The following is a 25664-nucleotide window of genomic DNA, read 5'->3' as shown; positions in this document are numbered from 1 at the left end:
GCCACGGATGCACCCAGCCGCCCGCCTTGACCACCGCGTTCCGCAGCAAAACGTGGGCGCGATGCCGCTCCTGCCAGGCATCAACTGGCCGACCACGGAGAAAAGCTGACGGATCCTTACGAGAAGCGTCGCGCTCACCTGCCGGCCTACCCCTTTCGTCACAAAGTCCGATGAATTGTTGACGCCGTCCCTAATTCCGCCCCTTCCAGCCCCAGTCTTTGGCTCCCTGACGCGTCTCAACGCGTCTCCCAGCCTGGCGTCTATGCATCACAAGCTCACCACATCCTTGACCCAGGGCTAACTGGAACCAGATGAAGAATTCGTTCCTACCACAATATCACCGCCTTGACCGTGTCGCCCTGCTCCATGTCATGGACCGCTGTTTGCCACTCCTCCGCCTTATAAAACCGAACGAGCTTGTCCACTGGGAACCTGCCCTCCTTGAACCACTTGACCATCTTTGGTACAAACTCCACAGCCACCGCATCCCCCTCAACAGTCCCAATGATGTGTCTGCCACTTGTCATGTTGGGAAACACTTCAAAGCTCATTTCTTCGCCAAAGGGAGCCACGCCAACCTGGACATATTTGCCTGCAAAACGCGTCAGGGCAAGACCCTTTCGAATCAGGGGCATAGCACCGGTTGCTTCAATGGTTACGGATGCTCCATATCCACCAGTCAGTCCGTGGACTTGGTTCACTAGCTCGTCGAGGTCGCCCATATTTGACGTGTTGATTGTGTGCGTCGCGCCCAACTCTCTGGCGACGCGCAAACGCGAATCGATTCGGTCCACGCCGATGATCGTCGTGCATCCCTGCAGTTTTGCACCCTGTTGTCTCTCAGCCACGTGCAGCATCAGAAAAACAATCTTCATACCATGATTGCGCTCAGCCCTACACCGCCGAGACCCAGCACCAGGACAGAATCATTTGGCCCAGGCCGTGAGAGATTTGCGACGCTTGCACTGCCAGTTTGTATGCCGCATCCCAGTGGCGCCAAGACCTTCAGGTCCTCATCGTTCACCGTCCCCTTGACATTGACCACCGAATGCTGCTTTGCAATGGTCCAATTGGCAAAACTCGACTGCGAAAAGAAACCGCCTCTCAGATCTGGCGTATCCGTCGTGTTGTCATCGGAATAAAACGCGTCGTATCCAAGAAAATTGATGGGGGTAGAGTCGACGCAGTGCGCCGGGTGCCCCGCCTCGCAGATTGCACACTTCTCACAGAAAGCATACGAGAGCAAGACCGGGTCGCCGGGTTGTGCGACGGTGACCTTGGGACCAACACGCTCGACATAGCCCGAGCCTGGACAAAGCATTAGCAATTGTTGAATCACCCCGACTCCTCGGTACTTACCCTCATGACCCTTGATCGATGGATAGTGAGTAAAGGGTGTGCCCACAGGCAGGCTCCCAAAAGTCACATCCGTATGGCAGATGCCCGACGCGACAATCCTCACCAGCAGCTCATCGTCCTCGATATCTCGAAGCCGGACCGTCTCCATCCGCCATCCCCCGCCATCGCCGAGCGGTTCCCGACAGACGATTGCTCGTGTTGAAATTTTTTCCGCCATTGGAATTGAAAGGGCTGTCGAGGACTTGTAGCAGATACAAAGACAAGTCTGACTCCGACGACCAACTCAATCCTTCGAGCAGGCTCCAGCACGACTCGACGGAGTATAAAAATTTATCGTGGGCCCTAGCTGCAGATGCCTGCCCGCCATCCGTCCCGCCCGCGTCTCTAACCCCGCCATTGACTCCATGCGGGGCCGCTGTGGAGCAGTCGACTCAACCCCATATCCGAACTTGGAAATGAGGGACCGTGGCATAGAAGTCTGCTCGCTTCGTGGATCCGGCTGCATGGAACGGGAGTTCGCTTGCTCCGATGCGCTGGGCCACGCCTACTAACCTAGCTCCCGAACACTTCGATTCGGCGGGGACGCGGCGTGCGCAATGGCAGAGAAATTGGACGTCTCGTGCTGTGCGCTGTGTCCAGAGGACATTCCAGCTATCTCCGTATCAAAAGCCACGCGCTCAACCAGTCGGTACAAGACGATGGAGTTGCGCCACCGCATCAGTCTCAAGCATCCATGTTGGTGCCGAATTCTTGGCCCGCACCACCACCCCACAGATATATCTGCTTCTGCCAGCGGTGCCTCATCTTTCCAGCAAGTCCGAGTCGAATTTGAAGACTTTTCTTCCTCTCCTTTTCTCTCACCGCGTCCCGCAATGCCTCACGTACTCTCAACCCCATGGACGCGTCTGATGGGCAAGGCAATGCGTGTACATACTACCTACGTAATCGATCGGCCACCACCAGCGGCTGCTGCTGCACATGCCTACGTCCAAAGCTGTGTCCGTACTAGGTAACGAGCTCTCCTATCCACTCCTCCCCTCTCCCTACCTTACTACAACCTTGGCGCCCTTCCGGTTCGGCAGCTGCGGGGCGGGGCGCTGTGCTGTGCTGTGGCTGGCCACGGCCGGGGAAGCAATGGAATGCCGTTCCCAAACCCACACCACCACAGGCTACCTATGGCATCGGGAACGGCTGCCTGTGCCTGTGCCCCTCTTCTTGCTCTCTCTAGCCGGCACTGTTGGGTTCGCGGTCCGAGTGTTCGGCAGCTTGAGCTTGCTTTGAGCGGCTGCTATGGTGGTGGCATGGTGAGTGGAGTGGAGGGGGTGATGTGAGAGATTTTGGCTTTAAAGTCTGGTGAGTGCGGTACGTACTGCAGGCAGCATGCAAGCTCTCTTGCGTAACAAGCCTTGGAGTTGACGTGTCTTTTGAAGGCGGATGTGCCCTGTGTTGGCGATGTCGAGAGCGGGCGTACCGAATCCAGGATTGGCAGGCGCTCTGGCGGTTTGTTGCTCTGCCTTCAGTGGCTCATTAGTCAACATGGGCGTCTCGTTGTACAGTAGAGTCAACGGCATGGAAGTGAAGCAGCGTCGTCATCTCTTCTCGTGATCCGCGTCTTGGGCAGTCACTCTGGGGTATACAGTTGATCTAACAATTCGGCCGGGTCCTTCTTCCTTCGCCCTCCAGCAAGACATCATGAACCACGCCAGCAGAGGTTTTGACTGAGCAACGGCAATTCGGAGATTGATCGGCCGCTTCCTGTCAGACGGGAAGGAGCTGGCTAATCCTGTGGGTTACCCGAAGTGTTAGATCAACTGGACAGCAAGTGGGAGTGGGTAGTCCCTCGCCCGCCTTCAGAAGGCGCGCCGTGGCCCTTCGCTCCGCTCCGGGACATCGTTCAGCCTTCTTTCGACTTGCCGGGGAATTACCCACATGAGGAAGTGGTGCTGGGCGGTTGGTTGAGCTCGAATGATTCGTTGGCCGTGTTGGTGGTGAGAGCAATGCAATAGGGGAGTGATGGAGGTTGCTGGTTCTTACGTTGAAAACAAAGAGCGAAGGAAAGAGTAGGTGGGAAGATGAGGCCGTGGCTAGGTTCGTTGGTAGGTAAGTGGGTGGTGTGCTTGCATTGAGAAAACGACCTGTCGACTTTAGCAAGGGAGCTCGAGTTGGGATTGCGCCAACAGCTTTTGCTTCATTCTACATAGTCTTGCGTTCGTCACGATGCAGTCAGTCGCGCAAGGTCGCGAGCTTGCCACTGCGCAGAACCGGCGAGCTCAACAACAAAGGCACACACCACCACCACATCAACAACAACAACAAACCACCGGCTCAAAAGAGGACGAGGGGGAAAAAAAGGCCGCAGCAAAGAGCAAAACTTCACCCGCGGCTCGTAGACCGCAGGGTATATCAAAATCCCAAAGGATTTATAGAGTACAGTATAATTACAGCTACGTCCAGTGGTGCAGGCCAGAATCGAACTCGCGTTCTTTTTTTTTTTTTTTTGTTTTTTTTTGGCAAACTGCAACCGGCCCCCTTCCCACTACGCCAGCGGGCTTGGGTTATCCCAGCTTAAGGCCGCGCGGGGAAGGGGGCATTGGAAGGGGTGTGGCGTTTGTGGTTTATATCGTGCAGGAGGTCGGAGGAGGATGGCAGGCTCGGTCTGTCTTTAGGCAACGATGACGCCTGCGTTTCAATGCTCTGGAAAGCAGGTAGGTCGTTTTCACGTCGTCATCATCAAGCTAGCATGCCTGCCTGCCTGTCTACCTGTCTACCTGTCTACCTGTCTACCTGCCTACCTGCCTACCTGCCTGTCTGCCTGCCTGCCTGCCTCGTCAGTCCTTGGTATTCCAGCGTCCCAGCGTAAGTGGCAGTAACGAGCGAGTCTGTGACTCATTTGTGGTAGGCAGTTTGGCTTTCACATCAGATGGACGGCTGGTGAACCTTTCTGCTTCTCGCGATGTTGATCTTGTTGAAGATCGAATCGCGTTTCGGCGACACTGCTACACGTCACTGATCAAATAGGTCACTGACTTCCAGGGCTAGGTTGATCCGCGTAGTCAACAAGATAGAAATAACAATGGCCAAAGACTTGGTGCGCAGAGATCGTCGTCGTCGTTGTCGTCATCGTTGTCGTCGTCGTCGCTTTAATCCCAGCAACGCAATCGACAGCCGCTGCGCTGTTGCGATGTTGACCGCCTCAAACACCCGACTGAGTATGACAATTTGGAAAATCGCGCGAGGTGCCTGGTGTTGCGTTGACGACCGATTGAGAGTGGCGTGGCAAGATGAGAGTTGATGGGAAGGCGCAGTGGACACCGCGCCTGCCTGCCAGGAGTAGATAGACGACGGAAGAACTGCCCCATCTTTCCTGAGAACACCGCCACTACCACATGACCTTATTTGCAACCTTTTTAACTTCAGACTCTTCCCCCCAAACAAATCATGACCGTGCTCCACCTGATTGGGGTCAAGCATCTCAATAGGGGCGTGAGGCTCTGACCTCGCGATCCGGCAACCGACCCCTGAGCACTTTTCGCCTCTAATTCGCCTCTTACTTCTGCACCTGTCGACTACTGGGATTGTTGTACCCAAAAAAGACTTGTGCAGGTGCGTGGGGTTCAGGCCAAACATTATACACGCTGATGCGAGATGATAGAACGAAATCGGTGGCGGCTCATCGACGGCGACATATAATCCTCACTGCAGCGTCTAAGTCACTATCCACAACAAGGGAGAGACGAGACGACGTCCTACGGGCAACGTGCGCATGCTGAGGCCAAAGTGAGGCGGCGACGAAATCGACGGCTTGATGACTTGGGGTCATCCTGGCGAACGGCGTCAGTGGCCCATCATCTATGGTTTTCTCCCTCCGAAGTCCATTTGCTACATGCACATGTTTAGAAAAGCCTATGGAGACAGCAAGATCGAGTGAACTCGAGGAGAGTGCCAATTTGGCAGATTTGTCGGCCCCGGGCCCGCGTTGTTTGACCCCCTTTTTTCTCGTTCTGCTGCTACTTCTACTGCAGCTGATACCGTCGTTACTACAAAATACAGTCCTTGTCACTCTGTCTGGATGTCTTGGTGGGTAGTTGTCTTCGTTTCTCATTTCCTGGAAATTTTGTCCCTTGTCATCATTGTGAGCTCGTGGGAGGGCTGGGCCAGGAAGCGACAGGCAAATTTCCCTGCAAATGGAGATATGGAGAGTAGCCAGACATTCGTACTGTACATGACGATAGATTTTAGTAGTGTACAAGTAGAGAGTGCACGCGTGCCATGAATTTTCGCATACTGACAGTTGGCCGGAATTGTCGCAATGATGCAGCCCTGATTCAAATGTACCCCGCATCACTTTTTACGCACTACAGGGACTTGGAAAAAGCACAAGCGATGCATGAGGTGAATGGCTAGATTCAGGGGCTCGGAAGGATCATGAACGGGGAAGGAGGCAAACCTATTTTCTCAGGCACCATGAGGATAGAAGAAGTCATTATTAGAATTGCCTCTTCTCTCGGACATAAGCGAAGGGAGATTTGAGATAGAGAATACAGTGGCTGCGTTGCAGTCAAATTTGGAGACTGATGCGGAGAAGTTGATTGCGGCTAGAACCAGAAGGTGCAAGTTGGTCAATAGTCTACTCGTATCTTCTGCATCGCACTGAGTCTTTGGGCCCTTCTTGTGGTTTTTCTATATCCTCAATGTGACATCAATGTGAGAGGACATCTGCCTTTCTGCTTGCTTCTCCTTTGACTGAATATTTTTTGATCTCACGATCGCTTACATGCTACGCAAAAATTTCCAGTCGACCTAACTTGCATTGCCGTCCCATATTTCGGGCATGGACGAGCTTGTGTCTAAATTTATTCTCCAAGCAACAACCTTTATACGTAGTTCTTTACTCCACTTTGTATTGAGACGACTTTGGTGCTCAAGGATGTGGATTGCTTCCACTTTCGTCCTTGAAAGTTTATTTATGATTGGTGCTGCTCTTAGCGCGGAAAGAAATGCTTTGGGAGGCAGTTGCGAATGCTTACCTAGTTCGGCAAAGTGCATCACATGAGGGCGCGACAAGGTGGACCGCGCGCGACCCGCGACACTGGGCCCTGTAGCACACAAAAGTCTCTGCTTCCTCCGCATTCCGTGTCTCAACATCTCATTGACCTCCAGCTCTTCGAACGTGGTACTATCATCCCCAATGCCTCTTGTCTGAGCAAAACTGACCCTACCAGTGGAGTGATCAATCTCTGCTCACAACATGGCCGACACCACCACCACCACCGAAGCCTGTGGCAGCTGCGGCAAGACTCCCGCTAGCCTCCAGCGTTGCTCCAGGTGCCGCTCGGAAAGATATTGCAACCGCGACTGCCAGAAAGCACACTGGAAGACGCACAAAAAAGTCTGCGCGTCAAACGCAAACGCCAATGCCAGCGCCAACAACGCGTCGGCGGCAGCTGATGGCTCGGCCTCCAACGCAGACCAGGCGAGCAATACCACCAACCCCACGAAGCGTACCAGCAAGAATCTCGATGTCAATATTCCGGACCCATTCACACAACTCAGCACTGGCACATGGCTGCACGGCCGCTCCCAACGCGACGTCTACAAGCTCCTCATCGACGCCTACCGCATGCGTGCGGAAGATGACTACAACTTGGAAGGCGATGTCGACATGGACAGCATCATGAGTGGCGAGGTGTCGACCAGCATTCGCCCCTTCAAGCGCTTCATCAAGAAAATCGAAAGGCGCCACCGCAGACTCTTGCCCGACTGGTGGTGCGACGGAAGGAGGATGGACTGCGAGAAGGCGGGCATGAGCCGCAACAACTGGGAATACTTGGGCTGTGCGATCGAGAAGAGCGACATCATGGAGCACTATGGCGACCATCTGATGCCCATGCAGTTGCGCATGTTTGCGGAGGCCGTCATTGGCAGGGGTCCTGGTGGAATGAGCGGCGCAACCATGATGCAGATGATGATGAGCGCTGAGACTGGCGAAAATCGACATGTCGCAACGATTGATTGGGCCAATGGTGCTATCCATGGCCTCGATTGATCTAGTTTGATGTCGACAATGAAGCACTGTCCAGCAGTTTGTCCATCATGGGCTTCAAAATGGCCTGGACAGGCATCTGCGACTTGGACTCCTCAACCACATTGGTAGCGAGCTTGGAAACCGTTGGGAACGCTCTAACTTGAGGATGCTCTTCCAAGATCAAGGAGGATTGGCTACAACTTTGGAGTTGTAAATGATTGATGGATCAAGAGGTCAGAGAGACTTGCAACCAGACAATAACTCACGAAAGTAATGATATACGCTTCCCTAGCCTTTGAACTGACGTCACCTTTTCTCCCATACAGTGTCAGTCTGGAATTGTCAGCGGCGAAAATAACAAGTTAATAACGAGTAGCCAACTTCTTCGACAGAAACACAAGCCACGTTCTGAACGTTTACAGATGTCGCCAGCGCCTACGCTCTGTTAGTGTCAGCTGTTGCCGTCTACTTCTGGAAGTACTCGCATGTATCTACGTACATGCCACCCCCACAAGATCCATAGACGCCTGCCCAGCCTCTTCAAGCTTTACAGTCACCCCACAAAAGCCCACGCTCCACACCGATCCATCAGGCGACTCTCGAAATGGATCGCGAGGCAGACTGACTCCTCGGTCAACGACGGAGGCCTGGATGGCTCGACCCATCCACCATAGAGCACTAAACCCGCCTCGTCACAACCTTCCAGATCGACTCGGCCAGTTCCTGCGTGCGAATCACATCGGCGTGGGGTTGGGGGCGTGTGCGTTTGCTTGCAGCGAAGAACCCCAGAGATGCAAGATGGCATGCCCCGCAGGCCGACAGACCAGAGTCCGCGGCAACCAGTGGAGACGTGCGGGCATTCAAGCGTCGAGAGACAGCCAGGCGGACACGGCTCGGGCCAGTAGCCAGATGGGGGGAACTGCCCGTTTCTAGGGTCCGCGAGGGACCAACGGTCGGACGTGATTGGGCTAGGACGGTGGACCAGTCTCTCGGCTAGCTGGCCTGTGGTCGTCGTGCCTGGACGGCTGCTACACTCAGCCTAGCGACATCTGAGATGGCGTGGTATAGCATGGCAAAGCGAGGCTGGATGGCCTTGGCGTGGTCGGTTACCGGCTAGCAGGCCCGGGGATGGAGCGGGTAGGATTGCTTCATGGTCGGATGAGTGTTGAAGAAAGACGGGATTGGGTGGTTGATTGTAGGAAGTTGCCATGTCCGATTGCGGTGTCATGGGGGTTTTCGATGCGTGGCCTATGGTTGGATGGTGGACGAGCCATGAGTTCTCGGGACAGGCCGCAGCCAGGCAACATGCGCCCAGACTGATCCGTGGAGGCGCGGTTGGGGTGCCATGAGATGACATGATTCCGCCGGGCTTCTGCAAGGCTTGGTCAAATAGGTCGTGGCGCTCACTGACCAATGGCATGGAAGTGTGTGTGGGTCTCATCTTCGCTGTTTTAAAAGTCGAAGATTTGCGGAATCTATTGGTTCTGCTATAAGAAAGAAGAGAAGGATCTGTGTTGGTAAGTGGAGTAGATGAGAAGGATCTCACTATGGAGATTGCAGTGATTTGAGCCACAGCGGTTTGGACTCAACCTGCCGGCAGGCTGACTGACTGACTGACTGTGGCATGCCATGCCATGCCATGTCGAAGTCTGTGGCGTGCAGATGCAGCGCGGACTTGGACATGTAAACAAACGGTCCTGCAGTTGCGGGCGTCAGGGGGTAGTAAAACCACCCCCTCCCCCTCCAGTGGTCCCACACAATCCTGCGGCGCATGTAAATCATAGTCCGGGGACGGCAAATCCACTCTTACTCTCCACTCTATGTGGGTCCCATGTCTGGGCCCTCCAACCGTGCCGCCCTCACCATCACTGGCCGCCGTCATCACCCTGTCTGGCCGTCAGACGGCGCGGTTCTCGTGCCCTTTTGAGCCCTCTTACATCGCCCTCGTCGGCTACCCCTGTTCCTCTCCACGATTTCAGCCACGTCACCGCGATCTGCCATGCCCTTTGAGACATGCACTTATTCCCGAGTCTGGCCGCCAATCTTTCTGCCGCGTGAGGCCGTCCATCATTCGCGTCGTTGGAGTGATGCCAGTGGGAATGAACGAGGCTTGAAGGTCCTCGGATGAAGAACGGAATTCATGCGGATTGCGCACGTGGCTTGATATTGCTGTAGAGGCGTATTGAAGGATCGCTCATACCGACGTGGTTGGCGATGGCTGGATTGATGCTGTTCTTATGCCTTTGATGAAGTACAGCACCGTACTGGTACTTACAGTCGGAACCGGGAATGGCCTTTGCCGGGTGACGGTTTTCAAATCCAGTCATGGCGAGACGATTTGTAGAAAAGTTTACTTTTGCTGATGCACAATGGAGAGGCAGTGCCTGACAAAGAACGGCTGAATGAGGAAGGCCAACTTACTCGGGTCCGACTGAGTAGTTGTGATTCACCAATGGCAAGGCCTTGAAGCCAGCCAGGACCAACCAACCGAGTTCCCACGGCACGTAGTTGTCCTTATTCAAATGTGTTTAATGGTAAAAGTCATCTCTGACAGCCCGTACCAGCCAAGGTGACAACCGCCCATAGCTTGTCGTTAATGATGCTCATAGGTATGACTTGGTAAAAGATGACATAGGGAATGAAATTTGATGGAACAAGTGCTGTTGGTCAGTTCTGAAGCAATGGCCATGCCTTTTTCGAAAACTTCTTTTTCAAGTGCCAAAAAACTTGAGGAGTCAAAGGGTCAGAATTCCCGATGTGATTGCTCCCGGTAGAATTTTGATGGACGCAGAAGAAATTTCGTAGCTCCAAGACACAGTGATGGAAAGTTAGTGTTTTGGAGAAGAGGCTCTCAATCCGCGACACGACTCGGCTAAAGCGATGTCCTTGGCAAGATCGGCATCACGTGCGGGGAGCTCCAACAGCACGCCAAAGCTTCCCAAGCAACGACCAACCATCAACACAACCTCGCACCAAACATGGCAGACGTCGACGACAAGGAAAAGGCCGAGAAGCTCGCCGCGGCCAAGAAGCGCGTACGTGACTTCTACTCAACCCACAATCCGTCGGGAAAGGACAGCTGTTCGTTGGGAGCTTTCAATCTGAGTTGGTAGCTGACAGCACGCCCAGTTTGAGCAATTGAAGAAGCAGAAGGGCAAGAAGGGCGGCGCGAAGAAGAACAAGAAGGAGGACGCTGCTATTCCTGAAGCTGAGGCCGAAGCCGAATCCTCAAGCCCGCCAGCGACCGACCAGCAGCCCGCCGAAGAAGCATCAACTGCGGCTGCCGACGACGACGCAAAACCAGCCGAAGACGACGACGCACAAGAAGCTGCCACCGAGTCGCCGCCGGCTGAGGAGGACAAGAAGACAGATGAATCTGGGGAGACCACGCGTGCCCGCGGGCCATCCATATCCGTCCAGTCCAAGCTGAGGTCGGACTCGTTCCGGCGGGGCTCGTCGGCGGCAAACGCAGGGTCTCCGACAACAAGCGTCAAGTCGCCGACGGCGAACCTGGGAGGCGATGTGCAGGACATTTACCGCAAGCAAGTCCAGCGCATCGAGGAGCTGGAGAAGGAGAACAAGCGGCTGCAGAGCGAGTCCAAGGATGCCGAGGCGCGGTGGAAGAAGACGGAGGAAGAGCTGGACGAGCTTCGCGAGGCCAACAACGAGGTTGCTGAGCTCAAGTCCAAGGCTGATCAAGCAGAGGCCAAGGCCGCCGAGTCGGAGAAGCTGGTGCGCATGTCCCCAGAAATTAATTGTGTTGAAGCTAACAACCTCGCAGAGGACCGAGATCTCCAGCCTCCAGCGCCAAAACTCGCAGCTCCAGAGCCAGACGGCCAAGCATAACCGCCGCGTCTCCAACGCTTCGCCCTCGCAGGACGACCTCGGTGCGCAGCTCGCCTCCAAGTCCGCCACCATCCAGTCCCTCGAGCTCGAAATTTCCAACCTGCACACCCAAATCTCCCAAGCAAACACCGCTTCGTCGAGCCAATCCGACCAAATCTCAGCCCTCACCGACAAGCTGGCGCAATCTGATGCCGCCGCCCAATCGGCGGCTCAGGAGCTCGCGGACCTCAAGAAGAACCTTGAGAAAGCCAGCGAATCCGCCGCGGCCGAGGGCACATCGCGGTCATCCGCGGAGACGCGGATCGCACAGCTCGAAGCAGAACTCAGCACGGCCCAACGGTCGCTCGAGGAAGCCAACAAGCGCGCCGAGACGCTGTCCAAAAAGGTCGAGACGCTGACAATGCTGCACCGCGAGTCGGACGCGCGGACGCAGGCGCGCATGCGCGAGGCGGACAAGGCGGAGCGCGAGGCCCGCGAGCTGCGCTCGCGCGTGACGGCCCTGAGCAACGAAAACGCCCGCCTCAAGGAGGAGGCGGAGCGGCGCAGCCGGGCCAGCGCGGGCGCCGACGGCGACGATGCCGACGACGCCGCCCTCGAGGAGATTGCCGACGAGGAGCGTCGCCGGCTGCGCGCACGTATCCAGGCATTGGAGGAGGAATGCGCTGATCTACGCCGCGGCATCTGGCGCGACTCGCGCGCTGCCATGCAGCCGCAGATGGACACGGCGGCGGCCGCAAGTGCGGGCTTCGACGAAGTCGACCTGTCGACAGGCACGCCCGTGTCGCCATCACGTCGGGGGACCGGGCCCAGCGGCGGCCACCACCAGCAACAGCACAGCAGCCTGACGGACGTCATCAACAGCGGCATCAGCGCCTTCACAGGGGCGGACCGGCCGCGGCGGGCCTCGTCCAACCACCACCAGCAGGCCGCCCGCAAACAGAGCCTCGCGGGCGGCAGTCTGCTCGGTGATGACGACTTCGACTTTGACGAGGACGCGTTCCGTGCGGCGCAGGAGGAGGAGGGGAAGCGCAGGATCGAGCGCGTCAAGGAGATTAAGCGCGGCCTTGAGGGGTGGCGTGGGTGGAGGGTTGATGTTGTTGATGTGAGGGTGGGCATGGGGGGTGTGTTGGATGTCTGAGGGGTGGAAGGAGGACGAGGAGGAGGTCAGGAGTCGAGGTATAGAAGTAGTGAAAGACAGCAGCATGTGCCGCCATTGAATGGCTGGCTGGCTGGCTGGCTGCGCTCTGCAACAACTCCGCAGGGTGTATGGATGAAGGTGGGTGCTTAGATACCTGGCTAGCCATGTAGCAGCGAATTGTTCAACTGTGCTGTACTTCTGTTCCACCCATTCTCCCACACAATGCTGTCTGTCTGTCCGTCTGCATTGCGAAATCAATCTCCCGAGCGAGAGGAGTCTGGCTTGATTCAAATTCAGAATCAGGGGTAAGCGAAGCAAGCATTGCGCGCGGCGGGCTCTCTCGCAAAATCTTCCAACGCGACGACCATGTTGCCGCCATGTATGTACATGGGTGGCCTCAGCCTGTGGCTATCGAGAGGGCGAATGGCTTGCTCCTGTCGTGTCGAACTCGAATCCTGGACATTGAGGTCAATCAAGCAAACAAACAGGCCGGAGGCAAGGCAGATCCGACACTGTTCAAACATCACTCCCACTCAGTTTCACTTCCATGCAAAGGCCAATAATAGCATAGTAGTGTCAATCCAATCCATTCAATTCAATTCCATTCCATTTGAACCCCTTATTCCGAATCCTAATCCGAATCCTAATCCTAACCCCAAACCTGACCCAGCCCTTGGTAATCGAGTTTATTTCATAGACTTCCCCCTGGCTGCCAACGTAGGCAGCGTCTTCCCTTGCGCGTAGATGGGGTACCTAGGTACTCCAGCAATCCGAACAATCAACCACGCGATCCAGAGGTCCAGTCCTGTCCGTGTGCAAGACGCAGTAGTAGTACGAAAAAAGGATGACGAACCGGAAGAGGGAATATAAGGTTTTGCAAAAGCCAAGAATTTTCAAGGGCAGCAGGAGGAGGAAGCAAGCAAGCAGAAGCAAACAACCTCACTGGTTCATTCCCTCACCCAACCTGGAACCACCCGTCCTTCTTGGAAATCCAGACCAACGCACCTCGCGCTACCGCATCACACCCACGACCACCGCAAGAGCAACAGCAGAAACGAAGCTTTTTTTTTTGTCTTGCACAGCCAACGACAAAAAGCACGCAGTAAGCAAGTCCAAACAATTGCAATTGCAGCGGGGTCGGTCTGTCCGTCGGTTCCGATGTTCGACTTGAGCCATGCGGGGCTTGGATTTGTGGAGCGACGGCCATGAGATGGCGGCAGGCGCTTACCGCAAGATCTCCTAGGGATTTGGAAGGTCGCTTGAGAAATCGACACGAAGATCGACGGTCAACTTTCTCAAGTGCAAAGAGATCAAAAACCCTGTCAGATTCCCCGACAGAACAGCCCCGGACGATCCAGCTTTCCCGTAGGTCCCACGCACGAATAAACAAGTAGACAGCCACCATTCCACCCGCGCCAACGGCGATAAAATCAGAAAGAATTGAAGAGATTTAGAAAGACGCTGCGGCGAGCGTTTTGCAATCAATGACAACGACTCGAAAAGAGATACGGCACACTCATGTCCTCGCGGCAGTCAATATCAACGACTGATCAACAGGAGAAGAGGCAAGCAGCAACGATGTGCGAAAAGAAAAGCAGCCACACAAAAACAATCTTTCTTTTCCCTTGTAGAGATAGTAGCAGTACTGAACCGCTTTTCCCAGATTCCTTAGAACCCGAGCAGTGCCTGCAAAGAGGCTTTGATGACATATTGCAGAAAAAATCAGCAGCAGAAATAGGAAGACGAAAGACGAAGAGACCTTGGCACCCGGTAATGACAGCTCACAAATGTAATGCTGGTGGATTCGTGAGATCGATGTGGTATATCTTTGCTCGCTGAGAGGCATGCAGAGTTGCGCTAAGACGGTGGTATAGCTGCGCCCAAGTACGTCGTCCTAGGAAGTACAAGCAGGGCGATATGCCGAATGCGTGCAGTGCATGCTTTGCGAGGAAAATTTGTGCTGTTTGTCCCAGCACTTGAAACGAAAAAGTATGCAACAAGAAGAAATGAAGCGCGTGGAAAAGAGGGCATGACAGGAGCGACCAACGGCTCGCTCGGCGCGGAACTGTACATTTCGGCGGGGTGACGAATGATAATCCGGAAGAAGGGCTGTTTGGACTACCGTCAAGACAGCAAATTGTCCGAAAGATATCTGACCAGAGCGAGCCCCCAAACGCGAAGACATTTACACTTGTAGGACTTGATCTCTTTTTTTACTTCGTTCCGGTCAGAAAAAGCAATGTTGAAGGCTTTCACCGCGCGCCTCTCGAGCTTGTGGGTATCAAACTTGAATTACATGATCCGCGTTTCCTTGGGCATTCGTTGGTCGTGGGCGCATAAAATCCGTTAAATGAAGAGTTCGAACAAGATTGAGTGCCATCCGCCGGCAGTGTGCGTAAGGAGAAGAGACTTCGCAAAAAGATCAAGGGCTTTGAGGTCACGACGCGGTCGAGGCTTCCGCTCTTTGGTGCACGTGGTTGGCGTGGGACTCCAGGGCGCGAGCCATGACGTGGGTCACTGTCGACAGATTAGAGTTGTTCATTCAACGAAGAAGGGGAAATACGAACCTGGCCAAACTGCTGATCGCTCCATCATGTAAGCCGTCACAAGCAAGAGCTTACTTCCGAATCCAAAATTTGCCAAAGACGGCATGCCGAGCATGGTTGGGGATCCGATGTTCCTACCGTCCAGCGAGATTTTGATCTCGGCATTGCTGACAATGTCGCCAATCTTCTGCAACAGTTTTATGTCTTCATCTTCCAGAAGCATGATCGCAGGCACTTGCGTGAGATCAATTTCCGTCTTGCCGAGAATTCCCATGTACCGGCCCACGCGTTCCTGCACAGTGGCAACCCATTCGGCTAGAACCTGCGCGCAGTCAAATGTACACATGGCCGACTGAATGGGGAGCTCCCGGGAGGTAAAATCGGCAAATGTGACGCCCAGCTTGTCAGACATGGAGAGCGAGTCAGCAGCGTAGAAGGCGGCTTTGCGGAGGTGTCGTTCCCGTTTAGAAGACTTGGCTGACGAGAATCCACCGACAGACAGGTCATTGCTCTCTGCAAACTCGGCCAAATTCATGTCCCCTGGCGAGTTTGACTGTCGGTTAGAGTTGTTCAAGTCTGTCGATCCATCGGAATCAGTCTCGGCGTGCTGGATGATTTCGTCGCCGCGCGCAAGCTCCTCGGCCATGGCGTCAAAGTCACGAGCCCAGAAGCGTTCCTTTGATCTTGCAAGGCTGACAAACAATCGAACATATGCCAGATCGAGGAGAGGGATGCTGTCGGCGGGGAGTGGGCCGTAGGGATTCGGGCGTTCCAAACTGTGGTGAGGATTCGCTCTCCAAGCGCTTTGCCAAGCTTTGAGAGCTGGCTCAATCTGGTTGTGCATCTGCTCCGTTTCTGCCGTCGTCCATTGTCTTCCGTTGTGCCGTTGTCGGGTCTCCCAGATGTAGACATGCAGGGCGTTGATCAGCACGTAGCAACCAAACGTGCTCGGCTTGAGTATGCTCTCAGAGACGTCGTCCCGATAACCGTTTCGTTGTCTCTCACTCGCCGTGAGCAGGTGTGCTAACGCGTCGGCAAAAGCAACTCCTTTTTGGCTGGCCAATTGCGGCCCTCCCAATCCTACCCAGGCATGAGCAGTTTCCGCCGCCCACAGGTTTTCTTCGCAAGGCAAGTCGAGGTGAAGTTCCGAATTGAGGATCCGCGGCGCGTGGTTGTAGGCGGTAACGGTCAGACTGGACAGTACAAAAACGGCATACAAGGTCCGCTTGCGCTCCTCCTGAGTCTTCCAGCGAATCCACTGTGCGTGGTCATCACCACTCATCCAACTCTCACCACCCATGCCATCCTCTCCCATGTGCATGTCATGATCGCCATGTCCGTTAGCGCGCGGTGAAATACCGGTGAACGGGTCCTCGATGGGTTGGTCCAAGTTGGCAGCCTTGGCGAGGCTGACCAATGCAGCACAATGAGTATAAGCAACATCATTGGCCTGTTTGTCTCCACACTGGTGTCCGTAGATGAGGTTGAGGAGCATCGACTGCACAAGCCACAGGGGTGTCGTGTGGCTAAAAGCGTCGTGCATCGGAGTGAGACCATTGACGGCAGCAGCAAGATCTGCTCTGCGGCGCTCCTCCAGGTAGAACAAAATCATCTTCTTGGCAGCCTCAAACAGCTCCTTTCCAGCCGCAGGTTCGAATTCGTACAGCGCGCCAATGGCGGCCATTGCCAATATCAAGCACTCCCCGCCACCAATAGTTCCCCCTTGACCAAACGTGGAAGCGCGAGGATTGCCCAAATGCAAGGGAGAATCGAACGACAATGTCGGAATGTGAAGGAACGGCAGGTGCGGATGAAAGTACTGAATGTAGGCATTGACGAACCGTTGCAAATCGCCTGTACTTGGCAGCGAGGGGAGTTGAGACATGGAGCTGACGCCAGGCGACAAGGGGGAACTGATGGCCGGGTGCGAGTATTTACGCTGAATAGGACTGCAATTCATCGCCTGCGAAAGGCTCATGAGGAGGGACTGGCGAGTGGCATCAGTGATTGAATCAGTTGATACGGAGGTCACCGAGCTTTGTCGAGCGCTGCCGTTAACTGAGGAGGAAGCTATACTTGTGCTATCAGAATTGAACGTCGCCGTCCCGTGGAAGTAGTTGTTTGGCATGCCCGGAATGCCCGCCCCAGTGGTCGGGCTCATGGCATGCATCGGTGGCGGAGACGAAAAGTAAATGTCGCGATGGTTGTTTGGATCTTGCAGCTGCTTGGGGGAGACGGTGCTGAGCGGATCCATGAATTCGGGGAATACGGCGTTCATGGCGTCCATTTGAGCCGAGCTCGTGTCAATCATGGAGCTGGCGTTGAGCGAGTTTCCCCATACGCTGGAAGACGAGGCGTCGCGGTTGGACCCGTCGACCATGATTTCACTGAATCCGCTTTGACTGGCAGTGCTGATGGCCGATGGTGATGACTCGTCCACGGCCGCCTCACTGGGACCAGCGTTGAGGTTCAGCGAGCTGTCGAGGCCAGCCATCCAATCGAAGTCCTCTTCCTCGAAGCCGCCATTCGCAGATAATGGGTGGAACTGACCGAACGGAGACATTTGGTGACCCAGAGAGCCGCTAAAGTGAAGCTGTGCCGGGTTGATTGTGTCTCCAAACAGCTTGTCCAAGTCCATTACGTGATCTATCCCAGCAATCGGTGCAGTCCGCAGGCCGCCGCCGAGGCTGACACCCAAGTGAGTATCAATCTTGGGCAACCCGTGAGGAGTGTGTCCGTTTTGTTGCTCCATCGGCGGCTGCATTCTCCCAAAGTCGAAATTGTGGGCGCCAGGAAAGCCAGAGAGGCTTGGGTGGTGGCTGTGACCCATTGGCATACCTGGTCCTCTGGCTGTTTGGGTTGTCTGAGCTGCCAGAAAGCTATTCAAGGCGGAGCCATCGACATGACTAATTGTATTCGCCCTCGGCCTCGCCGGAGGAGCACCTCCAAGTCCGACACTGGCATTGCTCGCAATGGAGCTTTTGCGCACCTTGTTCGTGGCGTGAGTAGGGAGTCCGGTGGTGCTCTCACGGCGACCGTTCCTCGGCCTCGACGACGCAGCTCCGGCCTGGTGTAATTTTTGTTGGTGCCTAAGGAGGAGGTCCCGTCTGGCAAAACATCTCGAGCATTGGGGGCACTCGAATGGTTTCTCCTTGGTGTGAGAGCGCTCATGACGCTTAAGGTGCTCCAGTCTCGCAAACGAACGGCCGCAAGTGTTGCAGACATGAGGCCGTGGCTTATCGGTTTTGGGAGGTGGAAATGACGCAGTGGGAGGAGCTTGCGGGGCATCGGGGTTGCCTGGTGGAGTGGACGCTGTGGAGCGACGATGCGTCAGCAAAGGTGGAAGTCAAACGCCGTGCGTCGCGCAAGTTTTGCTTACCCTTGACGTCAGGAGGCACATCGACAGCGCCGTTTGCACCGTCAATGGTCGCAGGGGCCGCCATGTTTAGAATTGGCTGGAAGCTGGCTCTTGTATGGTTATTGCGGAGAGCAACGAAGCTGTCCGGTCAAAGAATCAATCGCCAGCGGTGGGAATTGGAGCATCCAATGGATGTGCAGGCCGCAAGCGACGCCTTGGGCAGTCAAATGGACCTCTGAAGAGAGTGTGGGCGGGGAAAGCAAGAGTACGAGGCCGACGAGTATGGGCGACAGGCTGACGGCAGCTTGCGCACAAGAGGAGCGAGGGGGCGGCGAAGCGACGCAAAACAAGCACGGCAACTGGCAGCATGGCGAGAGGATCAGCTTGAGAATCAATGAGCAGGTCAGGGACAGAGGGTACCTGGTGGAGAGGGTGGTGGTTGAGTGATGGTCGGTCGACGTAGGTCGAAGCGGCGTGACTCGAGCGAGGCGGAGTTAAGGATGGCGGGCAGGTGTCAACGCCGAGACGGGGACCGCGGGGCTCTTGGATGGAGGAGCAAGGCTCGCGCGCGGCGGACAATGGGCGGTGATGTTGGAGGAGACGAGCGCGAGGGCGCGCTTGAGGACGGTCGACTTTGTCGTCGTGGATTGAAAGGACTGGAGTCGGTGGTGGTGGTGGTGGTAGCGGTGGTGGTGGCCAACTGAACGGGGTACGCGCGACCCGTCCTGGCCAAGCAGCAGAGAGTAAGGTAGTCAGGTGGGCAATAACGGGGACAGACTTTTGCTCGCACTTAACCTCCGGCCTACCCGCGCAGATTCGTAGTAGGTCGATGGATGGGTTGAATGAACGGGCTCGGCACCAATCAAGGCCCGACGTGCTAAGTTATTGAGCAGAAGGGCAGGTCGAGATATTGGCGCGGAACTGAAGGTGATGGGATGGACGACTACGTCTCACTCGCGGACTGCACGTCTACTTAGTCAATTGGCACCGGGAGACGCATCATGCTAGCCCGCGACAGGGTTGTGCTGCACGCCCGTCCGCCCTCGGGTGCTTGCGCTCGACGGTGCTGCCCCAGTTGCAGGGAGCGTCGAGAAGCTCTCCAACAAGACAACCTGAGGTGAGCCATAGTTACGTGGGCCGTTCCTGTTCCATTGTCGACTGACTGTCCGCCCCCTGGACCCCCCCCCCGGTTGTTCAGGTCCACACAATGGTCTGCCTGTCTGCAACCTAACCATGTCCCGCCCATGACGGCAGGCGAGCAGGCAAGCAAGCCAGCAGCGCAGCGTCAAGCAGCAGCAGCAGCAGCAAGCATGCGCATGGCTTCTGGACTAGTCGACCATGCCGCCGACAGCCTTCTACAGCAGCAATCGAGATCCTGCGCGAGAGACGGCGTCGGAACCGCGACGCCTGACCACATAGCTTTTCCGACCGCCCATGAATACCTCACAGCATGGATTCCCCATACAACAGCCCGCACCCAGACGCAAGCCACCGAGGGCGCAGGACCGGGCCCGTCTGATTGGCTCGCGGCCATGTGCCTGAAGGGACCGAGTCGACGACGGCGCAACGAGGCCACGGGCGCAGATGGCGGGCCTCGAGGCGCACACGAACGAATTGGGACAGTCGGGGGGCGCAGGCGCAGCGCAGGCAGAGGGCATGGAGGCCTGGTGTGGTGGTGAGCAGCGCGGGAGGGCAAAAAGGGCCAAGCGTTGGATTCTGGGGTAAAAATACAGAGACCGGGTTTTTTGCTGCAAGTGGCAGCTCTCCGCCCCTCGTGACTTTTACCCCGGAATTGGCCGCCGGGGCCAGAGAGTGGCGCGGGCGCAAGGTCAGGGCCGGAGGTGCTGAGTCGTGGGACTGCTGGAGGGCATTGAATTTTTGAAAGAGAAGAATTGTGAAGGATGAAGCAGTATTCCACTCGATTTCTTGCAGACTGACGGATTTTCTGCGTGCCAAGTCTCGGCCACGCCTGCCGGCTATGAGGTGAGAGAGGCAGCAAGAGAAGCAACATCAAAAACATTCTTTCATCACTTGTGGCAAATCGATATCGTATCCGTCTGTACACCTCCTGCAAACGCTCGCTCAGACCCTGGGCGGCCTACATTCGGTCTTTTGGAGCTAGAACCCTTGGCCCAGGGCCCCTGGATGCCATGAAGCCGTGATTCGTGACATGGCCACAGCCAAACTCAGTCGCGACGTTGCATGGCCAAGGGCAGAACACGATCGTCACAGGAGTTGCGAGTACGACTGGCCGAGGTTTTGAAGACAACATTTTCATCTGCTTCTCTTCTCGAGCAATACACTGCTGCAGCCTCGCTGTTCAGTGGGCCGTCATTACGCATGTCGACGCCGCACATGACCATTAGTTGGTAGGTAGACGGCCGGAAAAATGGCGCATGGATCCGACAAAGAGGGAGCAAAAGTCGTGGCACACGTAACTACGATTGCTCCCTGTAACTCGACGCAAAGGACTTGGTGAATTCTAGTATCAAGTGCGCAAGGTGCTTAAATGCTCCCCGTATGCGTATATTTCAACGTGGAAACTTTCAGCTGCTCTACGGCCGCTTCTACTTTGTTGCTTTCTGGTGGTCAAGCTCCCATGTGTGCCACGACTTTTCGAAATGGACCTACACTACACCCTACGGCTACAGCACGAGCTCGCTGCGCTGCCATGCCATGCACTGCACTGCCCTGCCTTGTCTGCATTGTCCAGTAGCCGCTCGCCAGCCTCCCTGCGTCCATCCTACACCATCCTACAGCAGAGATATAAGCCGCCTCGCTGTAGCCAAGGCCCGGGCCTATACAACAGGTCTAGCGGTGGGTTGACGTCGACGGCTTCGCCTTGGGGCAGTTCATGCGGATGCCGCAGATCAGGGTTTGCCGCCGTGCCATCAGTCGACGAAGAGGCATTCGTGCAGTAGCGCTGCTGGTCGACCCGCTTCAAATCAAGATGACTTCCATCACCGTCGGTCGGCATGGACATGGACACTGGATGCACGTCAGGCCGTCGTCAGGGTGCCGAAACACGCACATCACGTCATGTCCGCGGAGGACTTGGACATGAAATGTACTGCGGAAGCGGCCGCTGCCAGTGGAGCAGGAGAAAGAGAATAATCAGCAAATAGCTGTGCTTCTCCGAGTCCCACTCGCCAACCACCCAACGACGAGATGCAATGCACATCCCACTTCGCGCCCCAAAAGGCCCCACCTACTCGTTTGAGACGCTCGTATCGTTGCCGACTGGCCCTCTGTGAAGAAGCCGTTTGTCAGCTCCAGAGGCCGAGATGCTCGTCTCACCCTGTCTGGGTAACCTCTTCCGCTCCACTGTGCCCTTCGGAGCCACGTCCATTTTTGAGGCTGATGAGCCGACGTCCAACGATGCCACGCCGCCTTGATGCGTGCCCTGGGATCGTGCGCGCGGCTTCGACCTTCCTCGCCCAAGACATGATCCAAACCACCCAATCGCTAATCACTGCCTCAGGCTACCATTTCGCCGCCGCCTCTTCTACCTTATAAAATCCAATTCCACCCAAATGCAGCATCGGCTTGCCAGGACCTACTGCCTCGTTGGAAATCAGATCCCGACCGCCACCAGGTAGCACTGGACGGGGTGCGTTGCCGCCCGTCACGGTTGCGTCGTTTGCAAACTTGCAATTGATTGTTTACGACGGCCGTTGCACGCCCAAAAACTCTATTTCGCGGAGGACGAAGAAAAGGTCGGAAAAGAAGACCAAGCACCTGTCTTGATTGGCTGCCCGTCGCCCTGCTGCCGTGTCTTCGTTTCTATGCTTCAGTTGTGCGAGTATGCTGCTGCGCGTAAGCCGGTTTCAGCCGGCCAGACTCGAGAGCCATCAAGCGCCCTGCCCTGCATCACGAGGAGTCCTTCTCTCTAGATGGATTTTCCAGAGGTCTAGCCCGCCGCTGTCACCGTCGTCCCAAAGGAGAACCGGGGCGCTCGCTGCAACGGCTGCCATCTGCCAGAATTACCGATGCTTATCAAACAAGTCGTTGCCGCTTTCTCGTTGTGCCTCAGGCACTTTTTGATATTGCAAGGTCCAACACCATCAGCCTGGATAGTCGCGCTAGGAAAAGACGCTCCGGACAATGTCTCAACCCTACGTAATCTTCCAGCCCGTGTGTCCACCAGTCTATTCGCACAGCGAGCGCACAACAGACGTCGTGGCCGTGTATCCATGAAGCCAGCCACGCCTGTCACGAGCAATCCATGCGCGGCCAGACTATCAAACGGTCGACGCTCGTTCCCATCACGAGCTTCAATGGCATGCGCTGCATGGTTAATAGGGGTTGTTGTTGAATCCTCGTTCTTCACGTGTAGGGAGACGAGCTGCCGCAGTGTCGAATGCCCGCGTTGACGTTTGTGCCAGTCCAACCTTTTTGACTGCCGACTAAGCATTCGTGAACCTATGCAGCACCTTAAACTGCTTCAACCCGGGAACACAACGCTCTACTCCCTTAATTCCCACCACGGCGGTCCTTCGGGCTACTCAGAATGGGCGGTCAAGGTAGCACAACGGACGCGCGCTTCCATACCAAACTCCGTCGTCCCAATATCAACAACGACATAGGGAGCCAGCAGCAGCAACAGCGGTTGTCTGCTGATGGTGGTACAATCACTTTCCCGCCCAGTGGGCCGTTCCGAAACGTCAGCAGTTCGAGACGACTCCGCCACGAGGATGGCTTCGCACGTCGTGCGACGGTGGCTTGGGTGCCCGTCCGTCCTGACCGCTCTCAGACCACCTCACGCGGACCGCGCTCGAGGGACAAGAGCCGTTGGTTGTGAGGTTTGCCGGCCACCTGGGCTGGAACTAGCAGACGGGAGTGTGCCAGCTGAGCCATGGCTCTGTCTCTCTTTTCCATCGCCTTGGGGCATGACCGCCCATCGGCACTGCTCTTTCTACCTGTCGTTTGCCACTTTTAATCCTCTCGATTGCCATTGGGATCCAATGGCCGTCGTTGATGATCATTGAACATGCCAATGGCTGCGAGGCTGCGAGGTCAACCTCTGACGTCATAATGGAATTTCCCAGTTCGGATCTCCGGAGCTTGTAAACCTCGACCGCAGCCCAAACTTTGCCAATTCGCTAGTCAAACGGGGTGGCAGTCCTGATCAGGTCTGGACTGCGAACGAATGGCTCAACATCAGGACTCAGGTCCTGCCCTTTGAGATCGGGGCATTTTCAGCTCTTCATGGCACGAGGTCACTCTTGAAACCCACCTCCCCTACCAACTTAGCCGCAAGTACCCTGAGCACCCGACCGACCGACGGCTGACCTACCGAGGCTTGGTAGCTAAAGTCGTGGCACACTCAACGACAACTGTCCCCGGTATCTGGCCATCGAGAAGTGACTGCATTCTTTTTCTTGGACTTTGGCAGTCTGCATGTCTCCCGGGCATATTGGCGTAAAATATCCGAATGCTTCTCATCGAATTTCGTGAAAAGGACAATTCCCAGTGCTCCGTCATGTCACTCGGGTGTGCCACGACTTTTTGCTACCAAGCCTCCAACGAACCAACCGACCAACCAGCGGACCGAACGGCCATCCGTCTCGGATCTCATCTCACCGTCTCCTTCTTCATTGCGGCTGGCGCAGTCAACGAGCCTGACAAAGAGATTGGGCGTCAGGAACAAGGCAAGTTCCACACGCCTCAACTCGATGCGCACCCATCATCTTTCAGCCTTGCTGCCTGCTGTGAGCTTGATTTTGCGGAAGCGTTGTTCATCGAAACGGGATGAGTGAACGGTACCCGTCCTCCACGCGGCGCGGCGCTCTTCCACGTGCGCGTCCGATGCGTGCGTGCCGAACTCGGTTTCGGGAGCAAGCAAGCACGCAAGCAAAAGCAATGGGAAAATCAAGGGCAAGGTTTGCTGCGGTAGCTGCTGCGTTGACAGCATGCTGCCGAGTCTGTCTGCTCGTGAGCCAACGGTCTTGGTCTCGTGGACCGACGTTCAGTTCAAAAGCCTTCCCTCTCCTAACCTTTTTCACTTCTCGCGTCTTCATCACCAAGTTTGTACCTGCGCATCCACTAGACTGTCAATCTTCATGTCCAGCAATCTCTCCAGGCAACGTCAGGTGTCGAGGCCCCCCCTCCCCTGCCGATGATGGGGACGGGCGGGCACCATCGAGCGCGACGTGATGGCATCGCATACAACAGGAATGGCGCGAACGGCAGAGCGCATACGGCGCAGCCAGATACGCATGCACAACGTCGATGCTGCTGGCTTCCATCTCCACTGCGGTTGCTGGGCGACACATGCCAAATCTTCTGGACCTACGCCTCCTTTCGATCACGAGCAACTCAGCTGCGAAAGATCTTGATCAGTATCGACCTCGTCAGAACAACATTCAGCCAGTTCGCCAACAGTGCTCCGGTTCCCGCAAAGAGCGACTAGCGAGTGCGATGTGAAGAGATGGAAAAATTTTCCTACCACCCACTAAGGCATCCCTACACCACCCGGCAGCGTTTACACTTTTTCCTTTCCGCCTCCCCTTCCCTCCCGTCCCGAGGTTGCTGCACGTACTGACCGACCGACACACCTTCTCCGCTGCGCAAACTGGTCAGTCTCTCTCTCTTAGCTATTGCGTTCCGGCTTCCGCTCCGCCATTCCCAACGCCACTGCCACTGCCACTCCTCTCTAAGCCAGCAGCAGCAAGCGAAAGCGCTTTCTGGAATCAGAGCCAACCCTACAATTTTGGAGCACTTAAATAACTTGGCACAAATGGCAAAGTGAGGAACGGGCAACTGCTTGCGAGAGCTGCGATGGTCTTGCCACGGACACGACGTCGTCGTCGTCGTCGTCGCCGACCTCCGTGCGCCTTGATGGCTTGATGGACTCAGCAGCGTTGCCCTCCCTCCCATCCTTGTCCGCCCTGCCGTAGCCATGGTACGTGGTTGCGTGGCGCGAAGCTCATCCCTGCCCGCACGACATGGCATGCCCGGCAAGCTGGCTAGGTAGCGGATGGTGCTCGCTTGCTCACTTGCTCGCTCGCCTGCGTGCGTGCGTGCGTGCGTGTTGCTTGCACCTACTGTATTGCTGCAGCGCAAAGACTAGTAGCAGCACATGAATTCGTCGTCGTACTAACAACTTGCTGCAATCCAATGCGTGCGTAGGTGTCGATATCGATTTCCTGCTACCCACCTACCGTCCGCCTTGTCTCCTTCCCAATGCTCAGTCAGGCAGGCAGGCAGGCATAGAACAACGTCTCGATGCCCTGCCCTGCCCTGCCTTGCCCTGCCGTCATCAGTGCCAGCCAGTCAGTCAGTCCAGTCCACACCAGCAGACTCCGTCCTCCGACGCTCTGGCTGACTAGCTGACTTGTCGGGTACGGGACGGGAAAGCGGGCGGCGGTGTCCCTGCCTTTTCGTCTTGCC

The 25664-nt window shown here is 55.9% G+C and overlaps 7 protein-coding genes across 7 annotated transcripts; 3 read left to right on the top strand and 4 right to left on the bottom strand.

Annotated features, from left to right (window-relative positions):
- Positions 1-326: 326 nt before the first annotated feature.
- Positions 327-1576, bottom strand: BKA78DRAFT_254008 (chaperonin 10-like protein; the record flags this gene model as incomplete). Its single annotated transcript, XM_066884863.1, has 3 exons — positions 327-830; positions 878-1308; positions 1360-1576. The coding sequence occupies 3 exons, from the start codon at positions 1574-1576 to the stop codon at positions 327-329; spliced, it is 1152 nt and encodes a 383-aa protein (XP_066742373.1).
- Positions 1577-6487: 4911 nt separating this feature from the next.
- Positions 6488-7695, top strand: BKA78DRAFT_318126 (uncharacterized protein). Its single transcript, XM_066888755.1, has 2 exons — positions 6488-6532; positions 6582-7695. Exon 2 carries the CDS (start codon positions 6608-6610, stop codon positions 7403-7405), a length of 798 nt encoding a protein of 265 aa, XP_066742372.1. The 5' UTR covers positions 6488-6532; positions 6582-6607; the 3' UTR covers positions 7406-7695.
- A 2613-nt stretch (positions 7696-10308) lies between these two features.
- On the top strand, positions 10309-12564 carry BKA78DRAFT_269197 (uncharacterized protein). The gene is made up of 3 exons (XM_066885501.1): positions 10309-10419; positions 10514-11116; positions 11166-12564. The coding sequence occupies exons 1-3, from the start codon at positions 10363-10365 to the stop codon at positions 12366-12368; spliced, it is 1863 nt and encodes a 620-aa protein (XP_066742371.1). The 5' UTR covers positions 10309-10362; the 3' UTR covers positions 12369-12564.
- Positions 12565-13217: 653 nt separating this feature from the next.
- Positions 13218-14017, bottom strand: BKA78DRAFT_159893 (uncharacterized protein). The gene has a single exon (XM_066883094.1). It carries the CDS (start codon positions 13771-13773, stop codon positions 13324-13326), a length of 450 nt encoding a protein of 149 aa, XP_066742370.1. The 5' UTR covers positions 13774-14017; the 3' UTR covers positions 13218-13323.
- Positions 14018-14679: 662 nt separating this feature from the next.
- Positions 14680-18537, bottom strand: BKA78DRAFT_159891 (fungal-specific transcription factor domain-containing protein). Its single transcript, XM_066883093.1, has 3 exons — positions 18294-18537; positions 14936-18226; positions 14680-14885 (listed from the first exon to the last, which is right to left on the bottom strand). Exons 1-3 carry the CDS (start codon positions 18355-18357, stop codon positions 14806-14808), a joined length of 3435 nt encoding a protein of 1144 aa, XP_066742369.1. The 5' UTR covers positions 18358-18537; the 3' UTR covers positions 14680-14805.
- Positions 18538-19477: 940 nt separating this feature from the next.
- BKA78DRAFT_318115 (uncharacterized protein) lies at positions 19478-20256 on the top strand. Its single transcript, XM_066888754.1, has 2 exons — positions 19478-19936; positions 20004-20256. The coding sequence occupies exons 1-2, from the start codon at positions 19517-19519 to the stop codon at positions 20118-20120; spliced, it is 537 nt and encodes a 178-aa protein (XP_066742368.1). The 5' UTR covers positions 19478-19516; the 3' UTR covers positions 20121-20256.
- A 4326-nt stretch (positions 20257-24582) lies between these two features.
- Positions 24583-25386, bottom strand: BKA78DRAFT_159870 (uncharacterized protein). The gene has a single exon (XM_066883092.1). The coding sequence runs from the start codon at positions 25224-25226 to the stop codon at positions 24738-24740; it is 489 nt and encodes a 162-aa protein (XP_066742367.1). The 5' UTR covers positions 25227-25386; the 3' UTR covers positions 24583-24737.
- Positions 25387-25664: the final 278 nt, after the last annotated feature.

The sequence above is a fragment of the Phyllosticta capitalensis genome (assembly GCF_038381095.1).
Source record: "Phyllosticta capitalensis strain CBS 128856 chromosome Unknown BKA78scaffold_7, whole genome shotgun sequence".
Lineage (NCBI taxonomy): Eukaryota > Fungi > Ascomycota > Dothideomycetes > Botryosphaeriales > Phyllostictaceae > Phyllosticta > Phyllosticta capitalensis.
This window is presented reverse-complemented; position numbering and strand designations above follow the sequence as displayed.

What these genes read in the sequence shown, in the direction of transcription:
- BKA78DRAFT_269197 (XM_066885501.1), top strand. Translation starts at nt 10,363, where the DNA reads ATGGCAGACGTCGACGACAAGGAAAAGGCCGAGAAGCTCGCCGCGGCC. An exon ending in TCGCCGCGGCCAAGAAGCGC is followed by an intron (nt 10,420 to 10,513) that starts GTACGTGACTTC and finishes CAGCACGCCCAG; the next exon opens with TTTGAGCAATTGAAGAAGCA. An exon ending in CCGCCGAGTCGGAGAAGCTG is followed by an intron (nt 11,117 to 11,165) that starts GTGCGCATGTCC and finishes ACAACCTCGCAG; the next exon opens with AGGACCGAGATCTCCAGCCT.
- BKA78DRAFT_159870 (XM_066883092.1), bottom strand. Translation starts at nt 25,226, where the DNA reads ATGCCATGTCGTGCGGGCAGGGATGAGCTTCGCGCCACGCAACCACGT.
- BKA78DRAFT_159893 (XM_066883094.1), bottom strand. Translation starts at nt 13,773, where the DNA reads ATGGTGGCTGTCTACTTGTTTATTCGTGCGTGGGACCTACGGGAAAGC.
- BKA78DRAFT_318115 (XM_066888754.1), top strand. Translation starts at nt 19,517, where the DNA reads ATGACGGCAGGCGAGCAGGCAAGCAAGCCAGCAGCGCAGCGTCAAGCA. An exon ending in CAGGCAGAGGGCATGGAGGC is followed by an intron (nt 19,937 to 20,003) that starts CTGGTGTGGTGG and finishes GGGTAAAAATAC; the next exon opens with AGAGACCGGGTTTTTTGCTG.
- BKA78DRAFT_159891 (XM_066883093.1), bottom strand. Translation starts at nt 18,357, where the DNA reads ATGGCGGCCCCTGCGACCATTGACGGTGCAAACGGCGCTGTCGATGTG. An exon ending in TGTGCCTCCTGACGTCAAGG is followed by an intron (nt 18,227 to 18,293) that starts GTAAGCAAAACT and finishes GTCGCTCCACAG; the next exon opens with CGTCCACTCCACCAGGCAAC. An exon ending in GCGATCAGCAGTTTGGCCAG is followed by an intron (nt 14,886 to 14,935) that starts GTTCGTATTTCC and finishes ATCTGTCGACAG; the next exon opens with TGACCCACGTCATGGCTCGC.
- BKA78DRAFT_318126 (XM_066888755.1), top strand. Translation starts at nt 6,608, where the DNA reads ATGGCCGACACCACCACCACCACCGAAGCCTGTGGCAGCTGCGGCAAG.